This window comes from Beta vulgaris, chromosome 9 (assembly GCF_026745355.1).
Source record: "Beta vulgaris subsp. vulgaris cultivar EL10 chromosome 9, EL10.2, whole genome shotgun sequence".
Taxonomy (NCBI): Eukaryota; Viridiplantae; Streptophyta; class Magnoliopsida; order Caryophyllales; family Amaranthaceae; genus Beta; species Beta vulgaris.
Window position 1 is genome coordinate 3,463,020 of NC_079210.1, and position 10,128 is coordinate 3,473,147.

Consider the following 10,128-nt stretch of genomic DNA (forward strand, 5'->3'; position numbering starts at 1 on the left):
AACATTAGATTTATGATATTACAATACGTATTTGGTAAAATTTGACTTGATTATTCTTCCTCTTGTTAAAAAATTGAATTTAACAACACTCAAAATATTGAATTTTGATATCCCATGATGATATCAGTGAAATCTTTTAATTACCATCAAAATCAAGTCAAACCTTTAAATAGTTACTTAGTGAATATATTCTTCTAAGAAAAAAAAATTATGGTGGCTATAAATTTCCTCCCAAAAAATTCAAGATATGCAAAGACCAAGAAGCTTCCCCCACATGAGAATTAAAAAAAAAAAAAAACCAAGGCTCCAAGCAGAAGAATCAGAAATCATATGCTTTGGAAAGGTGCATTCATGCTAGCTTCCTCTTTTTGGTCAAGAATCTAGACCAATATTTAGCCATCTCCAATTAAATTTCAGAAAGACAGTTTAATAAGGAATCATATGTAGGTAGGCCCCAAACATTCTTTTGTGACAGGGTCCCACTTATGCACTTACTTGAAATATTATTTCACTAAATCTCAACCAGACACCATACTATACTTTTCTTAATCTTTCATTTATCTATCCTTTATAAATAGCACAAACCAAACATTCATTTAGGCACAACTCACAAGAGCAAAAGAATATACTCCATATCCTAAAGAAGAAAAAAAAACAAGCTTAGCTAAAAAAAAGAGTGAGATCAAAAAAAGATGGAGAACTTCCCAGTTATCAATTTGGAAAAACTTAATGGAGAGCATAGAGAAGCTACCATGGCAAAGATCCATGATGCTTGTGAAAACTGGGGTTTCTTTGAGGTAAATTACAAATTTTGTTCTACCTTTTGTTTGATTGGTAAGAAAAAGAGAAAAAAGCGTTAGGAGACCCTGATGAGGAGTGGAACTCCTAATACACAAATGAGTACATTTGGGTGCTTTAGTAAACATACATATGCCAAAAGAAGTGTATATTTGCATATAGTCCCACTTATTATGAGCTCTAACACCATGATATATTGTATTGATATTAAGTATTTTATTTGGTACAAGTTAGTATCAGAACATTTGGCTAATTTGTTGATGATAAATTTTAATGTGTGAATGTAGTTGATGAATCATGGGATCCCACATGATATGATGGACACAGTTGAGAGGATCACAAAGGAGCATTACAAGAAGTGTATGGAACAGAGATTCAATGAGTTGGTAGCAAGCAAAGGCCTTGAGAATGTCTCTACTGAGATCAAAGACATGGACTGGGAAAGCACCTTCTTCTTGCGCCATCTTCCTGATTCTAACATGGCTGAACTTCCTGATCTCGACGACGAGTACAAGTAAGAAAAGGCTTATAATTAACATCATCGATCACAAACAATATATATTTGTTTCACAATCAGAACTTTCAATTACTAAGAATCTGTATGGTATGGTTACTTATTGATTGATACAGGAAGCTGATGAAAGAATTTGCCTTGAGGCTAGAAAAACTAGCAGAAGAGCTTTTGGACTTGCTATGTGAGAACTTAGGCCTAGAGAAAGGGTACCTTAAGAAGGTGTTTTATGGAAGCAAAGCACCAAACTATGGTACCAAGGTGAGCAACTACCCACCATGCCCTAAACCCGACTTGATCAAGGGGCTCCGAGCCCACACCGATGCTGGTGGGATCATCCTCCTCTTCCAGGATGACAAAGTTAGTGGCCTCCAACTTCTTAAAGACGATCAATGGATCGATGTTCCACCCATGCGCCACTCCATTGTTGTTAACCTTGGTGACCAACTTGAGGTAAAACTGATAGAGTATAAATCTATTTCTGTGACCTCAACCAAAAGCTTAAGCTTATGGTTGAGTTGTTAGAGTATAAATCTATTCCTGGGACCTTAACCAAAAGCTTAAGCTTATAGTTGAGGTCGCACGAATAGATTTATACTCTATCAAAAACATATACATGTATTTTTTATATATGTATATATACAACTTCTTTTTGTATATGTCGATTTGATTAGGTAAGACTGTCTTATAATATATAATATATGTTATTGTGTAAAAACTGGGCGACTCTTACTTAAACTGAAGTGACAATATCCTATTTTTGACGTCTCTAATAAGTTAAATCGTGTGGGATAGTCTCATATAAACTTACCACATGTCTAATAACTTAGTGTTTGCTGATGCACACCTTATGACATTGTGTTAATCACATACATCACCTTATGTAGGTAATCACTAATGGTAGATACAAGAGTGTGCTGCATCGAGTGGTGGCCCAAACAGACGGGACTAGAATGTCGATCGCTTCGTTCTACAACCCTGCAAGTGATGCAGTGATTTGCCCAGCCCCATCCTTGGCAGAGAAGGATGCAGAGGACCAAAAGCAAATTTACCCTAAATTTGTATTTGATGACTACATGAAGTTGTATGCAGGCCTAAAATTCCAGGCCAAGGAGCCTAGATTTGAAGCCATGAAGAATGTGGGAAATGGACTCAACTTGGGCACTGTTGCTGCTGCTTACTAGAGACTCATTTCAATAAAAAATATAGATCATCATATTATAGTATAAAGAAAAAATATTGCTTCTTTTGTTTTTGGGTCCAAATAAAGGAAAAGATTATGCTTGGTGAAGATCAGTCTGAATTTTATTTATTATTATTTGAGTAAAAAGATGTTACAGTTAACATGTAATTTTCATCTGAGTGTGTTAATGATGAAATTAGTTAATCTTACTGATTACTTATGATAAGATATATTGGAAAAACAAAGAAATATTTTATCAATTATTATATTGGAGCATCATGTCTGTCTCTTGCATATTTTCTTAGAGCTAATCTTCAGATTGTTATCTAGCAAAACGAAGTACTACATAATTCAAATCCTATCTTTCATCCAGGACCTCCCGGGCTTACATGCAATCTGACACGCCTTCATTTTTAAGATCAAAAACGAATCCTACTAAACTAATGAACTATGCTACCAAATAAGTATTTAAAACTGATTGGGTATATGCTTAATCAACTAATTAACTTCTAAATCAAATAACATTTGACATAATTTTTGCATAACAAAACCCCTAGCCTCCCCATTCTATGTTTTTCTCTCCAAAACCCTAGCGTCCCATACCCCTTCTTCATCAAGTAGGCACTGTCATGGATGATTTCATCCATGCTGGTAAGCCCATTTTCTCCTTTTATTTTCAGTTTTTAATTCGTTTTCTTATTTTGTTGAATAAATTAGTATCTCTTTATGAGATTTCATCAAACTCTGTTATGGGATTTTTAGTCTCTGTTGTGGAGATCTCTTTCTCTCTTATGGGAGTTGTGAGTATGATTTTTTTTTGTTTGTAGGTATGATAAATTGTTCTTATTCGTTGAAGTTAGAGACTCAACATGAATGTATTAGAATCTCGGATGCGGTTAACATGGCTCGATCAAGAATGCTCTTCCCATATTATGTCAGAATGATAGACTTCTTCATCAATAGCTGCTTGATTCAGCAAATACAAGGGGGCTGTGTTGTATTGCTCGATCTTGTTCATTATAGTTTCTTCGAAGACGAATTTGATTTAACCTTGTTTAATTGTATCTTGTGTTTCTTTAATATCTATTGTAGATGGCGTTTGACCTTAAATTAATGAAATTTCTCTTTAAAAAAAAATTAACTTCCAAGACTAACAGTTTTCTGGGTGTTCATTCGTTATGCTTTATGTTTACATTGATTGCTTTGCATAGTACACGTCTTCCTTAGATAAACTATATATTCAACCAATGGAATGTGACCTATTGTAATGCTTGTGGCATCAAATAATGGTTCAATGCAAAGGCGGATTCAGAATTTTAGGTTTGGGGGGCCTCATCAATACATTAATTATACCTACTAAATTAGGAGTACGCAATATGCCTAATAAACCACAAATAATTTTATTGCAGCAATGGACAATGATTATTTAGATTCGACATCTATAAATCTTTTTTTTTTTTTTTGCTAAGTAAGAGATAAGCATTGTTTCACCAAGCAACTCAATTACATTCAAACCAACTCAAGACCAAGCAAGAAGTAAGGAACAAGAGCAGCAAAACAAACAATACAGCAAAACAGTCAAGCTAAGGCTTACAAACTCCTAAACCAATTTTTATCTCTAACCGAAATTTTTTGAGGTAAAACCAAGCTAATTCACATTTTAATGATCTGCTTGAGGTCACTAATGATTTTAGGAAGTAAAGGAACAACCCCATTTCAGAAGCACTGATTTCTACATCTCCAAATTGTATAAATTATTGCATTAACAACATCACACCACATGTTTCTCTTGAATTTAGAAGCTCTATTATGCTGAATCCATCTAATGATACCTTGCAAGTCATCAGCGTGAGTTGTAATACCCAACCAAACTTTAATGTTTGCCAAGCAAACTGAACTGAGATGACAGCTAAAGAATAAATGGCAATGGCTCTCTACTGCATTAGCATAAATATAGCACTGATCAGTAGATGCACAGCCAATTTGAGCAAGTCTTTCTACAGTTTCAAACGCCCCTGGATGGCCAACCAGCAGATGAGTTTGTGTTTAGGCGCACCCAGCCTCTTCCAGAAAAAAAATCCCAGTGCACAGGAACACTATCACTAGCAAGTTTGTTATAAACCGCCTTTACAGAGTAACTAGGCATGACACACATATCAGTTAAAGAATAGTGTTGTTTCAAAATATCTTTAACATGGCAAACTTTCTTCCAGTACCAACTCGAATTAGCTTTTGGTGAGTATTCCCACCAGCTTGCATTTTTCAGATAAACAGAATTTACCCATTTGATCCAAGAATTTTCTTGTTTATTAGCCACAACCCACAAATATTTGCCCATGTGAGCTATATTCCAAAGAAATACATCCTTAAAACCCAGGCCACCAAAGTTCTTACCACAACACAATTTACTCCAAGCAACAGACCTAAGATTCCAACTAAAAGACTGCCCACTCCAGAGAAAAGATCTACATACTTGAACAATATCTCTAAGAACTTTCTTGGGAAGAATGAAAACTTGAGCCCAGTACATGTGAAGGCTCATGAGGACAAAGTTAATCAATTGGACTCTAGCCATATAGGATAAATGTCTTGACCTCCAAATCTTGATTCTACAAGTCATTTTATCCACTAAAGCATCACACTGAGAAGATGTAAGTCTTTTAGAGCAAATGGGGACCCCCAAGAATCTAAAAGGCGGAAAATGTCTTGGAAACCCAAAAATAGCAGCTATTCTTTGAACATCAGAGTCAGACACACCACAACAATAGAGGGAGGATTTTTGAATATTAGCTTGCAAGCCAGAAGATTGAGAGAAAAGCTTGAAGCTTTGAAGCATAAGGTACATGGATATGAAATCTCCTTTATAGCACATAATCAAATCATCTGCAAAACACATATGTGTTAGTTTCACCTCCTTACACCTTGGGTGAAACTGAAATTGATTCATACCTCCCACAAGCTTGACAATTCTTGAAAGATACTCCATACAGATAACAAATAAGATAGGAGAGATTGGATCTCCTTGCCTCAAGCCTCTCTTTGAACTGAAGAAACCTTTCATACTACCATTTATCATCAGAGAGAATTTTGGAGTTGTAACACACTCCATGACAAGATGAACAAAATGAGTAGGAAAGTTCAAAGCATGGTCAATTATGCATAATATAACGATCATGAACAAAACCATCTTGATTCTCATCAATTATATCAGGCAAAACATTCCTCAGCCTATTACTCAACACCTTAGTAATACATTTATATATTACATGGCAACAGGAAATAGGGCGAAAGTCACTCACATTGGAAGGGAATTTACTTTTGGGAATGAGTGTTATAATAGTGGCATTAACTTCTCTGAGCAATCTCCCTTCTCTAAGAATATTCAGTGCAGTATTGACCATGTCATCTCCAACAATCTCCCAAGCATCTCTATAGAAATGAGACCCAAACCCATCAAGGCCAGAAGCTCTATCTTCATGAATAGATTTCAAGGCATCCTGGACCTTCCTGGCTGAGTAAGGAGCATCTAAGATTCTTCTGTGCATATCAGTAATCAGAGCACCATTATAACAATTACAGGAATAACAACTCTTATGTTCTCTTGAGTACTACCAAGCAACTGTTGATAATAATTCAGGAAAGCTTGTGTAACAACATTACTCTCATCATGCCATACTCCTTCTGAATCATGCATAGCATAAACATGATTTTGCACTCTTCTGGTTCTGATGCTATTGTGAAATAACGAGGTATTTTCATCACCCTTTTTAATCCAAGACATTTTAGCTTTTTGTCTTAGGAATTCCATATAAATCTTGTGCTTCAATTTATACATCTTCATTGCCTCCACTTCTGCATTTGCATACTCTTCATTCCCCGGGTACTGATGCATGATATTCTGTGCTTCAATCATGTCCTTGTAAGCTCTCAAGTTAGCATCTTGCACTTTACTGAAACGTGTTTTGTTTAGCTCTTTGAGAGCTTTTTTCACCATCTTCAATTTGCTAGTCACATCATACATTATAGAACATAGAACAAAAGTATTGCAAGCACTATCCACAGCACTTCTAAATTGACTTGCCAACCTCCACATTGTAAAGTATTTAAAGGGTTTATGACCCGAGTCCATTCTAGGATGCACTGTAAGTAGACCAGGTGAATGATCATTATTCACCTTCACTCAGAAAAGCAACTTCAGCAGTCTCATAAATCCCTAACCAAGCCTCATTTGCCATGATTTTGTCAAGCTTGGAAAACACTCTAGCATTGCCTTGTTGTTTCTTATTCCAAGTGAACAAATGACCAGTGGCTTTCACATCCTCCAAACAACACTCATGCATACATTGCATATTTTGTTCAATTTCAGAACTTCTCACAGGAGCTCCCACTCTTTCATCTATACTCATAACGCAATTAAAATCACCACAAATGATCCATGGATCATTCGTTTTAATACTCTTCAAGGTCTCCCATAACTCCTGCCTTGTAATCTGCTCATTAAAATAATAAACAAAAGTGCAGAAAAAGCTTGCCATGCCACTAACAGGCTGTACATATGTGTGAATAAGCCGACTAGTACTCTGCACAATATTGACATGAAAGATGACTGGCTTCCAGGCCATAACCACACGACCACCATTATGAAAACTAGAATTCGAAGTACAACACCATCCTTTCAAAAACTCTCTGATAAAGACCACCGATATTGGCAGCCTTTATCTTTGTCTCGAGAAGACCAACAAGCCCAACATAATGAGATTGTATGAAATTATTAATCTCATTTCGCCTTTTAATGTTGTTGATCCCTCGGACATTCTAGGATAGTATCCTATCCATTAGAAATGGAAGGGTCCCCCCTTCCCATTTCCATCTCAACATGAACTGCATCATGATTTTGTATCTCTCCAGCCTGATTCTCCTCCAGCACCTCAAAAACATTATTATTCTGGGTTTCTTTAGGCCGGGACACTCTAACTAGGATAGGCTTAAGGGCCCTTTGAAATCCATCCGGGTCTTCAACAAGCTTCTCTTATAGGATCTGCTTCACAGGTTGAACAGACTGTTTGGGCCTTTTCTAAATCCAAACTTAACCTAGGCTTAACTATTCTATAGTCTTGAGTGTCATGTCCTACTTTGTGATAGACATGGCATAGACTAGGTTTCCACTGATGTGATACATCTACATCAACCTTCATACCATGCTCATCAAAGAAACTCAATAATGTTGGGAAGTGTTGATCAATTTGCACTTAAACAAGCACCCTATCAAACTGAAGTTTGTCATGCTTTGTGGTAGCTTCATCCCTCTGAATCGGCTTACCCAGCTGAGAGAGTATTTTGAATAAAGCTTTCTCTCCCCAATACTTAAAACTAAGTTTAAGCTGGATCCAAGTGGGAACAGATTGAACAATGTCCTTCTCAAAATTCATGTCCTGTGTCCAAGGCTTCATGATCACTGGTTTATTGTCAAAGAACTAATTTCCCTTCAGAATCTTATCCCTAGACTCTTCAGCCAAAAATCTCACCAAATAGACCCCCTTCTTAACCAATCCAACCTTATCAACATTAAATTCTCTCCAAATCCTCCTAAAGAAACCCTTTATGACTTGCACTGGTGGATTAGCACCAACAACAGAGCAAACAATTGAAGAACTCTATAAATCAATTTCTTCCTGTATGTCTTCTACTTGAATATGAATATATTTCTCCTTAGAATTATCAATATTTTCCACAACATTTTCATTCAAATCAACAACAATTTCATCAAATTGTTGGAGAATAGGAATACCTGATGATACCTTACAATTCTGAGATATCTTAGGATCAACACTTCGATGAATCGATTAAAGCCACTCATTTAATGTATGATGTATCTCGGAGCCCTGCTTTAATTCCTGTAATGATGATTTAGGAGTAAGGATTTCACCTACATCCAATCCAAAATCCAATGCTTCGATACCCATTATTTCATCAACATATCTTGTGCGTAAATCTTGAGAAACAGAATCTGGCCTGGTCCTCTTGGTTTGCCACCAATCCTCTGTCTGAGATTTTCCCGCCGATTTTCTTGCCATGGCAACTACTCACTATAAAGTGTGTTAGACATCTATAAATCTAACATTAATATTGGTGCACTAATTTATTTAGATAATGTTGTATTAATAATTGGTAGGAATGGATTTGGAACTAATTAATAGTTATAGTTTGATATTTTTAAATAAAGTTATTGTGCTTTAAAGATAAGCAGTGACAGTAAATTAAAAAGATAGTATTAAAATATACACATACAAGGATGGAAGCAAGAGAAATAGAAAAATGGAAGAACAAAATTTTTTAAAGGCGGAAAGAACTGGGCGAATAAAGTAAGGGAACAAAAATAGGAAAATTCTACATGGTAGCCCCCAACTTTTAGGTTTTCTACATCGTAGCATTTCATAAAATGTTTTTACACTTGGTATCCCCGAACTTTTAGGTTTTCTACATGGTAGCTAGCACTTCTTTAGTAAAGTGGCCGTTAGTTTTGACATTCATTAATCTGGCATGCAAATCGAGACTTTTTTACATCCAAAACAAGTATTTCTCATCATTTTTTGACAATGAAGGGAGGGTACTTTTGTCTCTAAAGGCTTGAGGCTTGATTAAAGGTCAAAATTGTCAAAAAATGATCAGAATCACTCGTTTTGTGTGTCGAAAAAGTCTCGATTTGTGTGTCAGACTAATAAATGTCAAAACTAATGACAACTTAACGGAATTCACTTAAAAAGTGCTACCATGTAGATAACCTAAAAGTTTGGGGTTACCAATTATAAAGAAATTTAAGAAGTGTTACCATGTAGAAAACCTAAAAGTTGAGGGGCTAGCATGTAAAATTAACAAGCTGTGAGTTAGCTTTGATTAATAAAACTACCTAAAATTAAAGGAAGTAAGGGAACAAAAGGCAAAAAGTTAGCTTCGATGCTCGAAGCTGCGTCTCATGTGCAACTTCGAGGGTCGAACTTGCGTCTCATGTGCACTATGCAGATTTCTAACGCACACAATACATAATAAGACAAGATAGCAATATTATCCTTGTAAGAATCTCTATATCTTAAACGTCGTACGGGTGTAGGCCCAAAACATAATTTTTATTATATTTTTTGGGCTGGTCCAAGCCACCCAGGATCTTATTGAATCCGCCTCTGGTTCAATGTTATTGTCACCTTGTTGAAGAGCCAATTGACCATCTTTGAAACCTACAAATTTTAACTTTAGGATAAAATTTTAAGGTAAGTCATTAGTATCTTACAAGCACACATTAATATCACTAATTACATTCCAGATAGATTTTCAACAAATTTTAACATATTGAAGGAGGTTTCATTAACCTCCACAACCTCTGAAATGAGAAGCTCTAGTTCTCGAGGGATAGTATAAACCACTTCACGTCCATATAAGACATTTGCTATGTTTATTTCGTATCGAGCCTTTTCTTTTTGTATAAATTTATTTATTATACTTGTTGGTGTGGCATTATAAACTGTATTATCACTCTTGCTTCCATCAGGACTTCGAGACAATTACAATGATGATTATCATTGTATGAGTGATGGCACATGATTAACATTTTAAACTCAAATCTCATCTTCCATCCATTTCA

General features: G+C 35.7%; 2 protein-coding genes across 2 annotated transcripts; one reads left to right on the top strand and one right to left on the bottom strand.

Moving 5' to 3' along the window:
- Positions 1-593: 593 nt before the first annotated feature.
- On the top strand, positions 594-2,768 carry LOC104902721 (1-aminocyclopropane-1-carboxylate oxidase 1). Its single transcript, XM_010690608.4, has 4 exons — positions 594-797; positions 1,086-1,312; positions 1,429-1,762; positions 2,197-2,768. Exons 1-4 carry the CDS (start codon positions 693-695, stop codon positions 2,491-2,493), a joined length of 963 nt encoding a protein of 320 aa, XP_010688910.1. The 5' UTR covers positions 594-692; the 3' UTR covers positions 2,494-2,768.
- Positions 2,769-4,497: 1,729 nt separating this feature from the next.
- Positions 4,498-5,478, bottom strand: LOC109135948 (uncharacterized). Its single transcript, XM_048637360.1, has one exon. It carries the CDS (start codon positions 5,476-5,478, stop codon positions 4,498-4,500), a length of 981 nt encoding a protein of 326 aa, XP_048493317.1.
- Between the last annotated feature and the right edge of the window lie 4,650 nt (positions 5,479-10,128).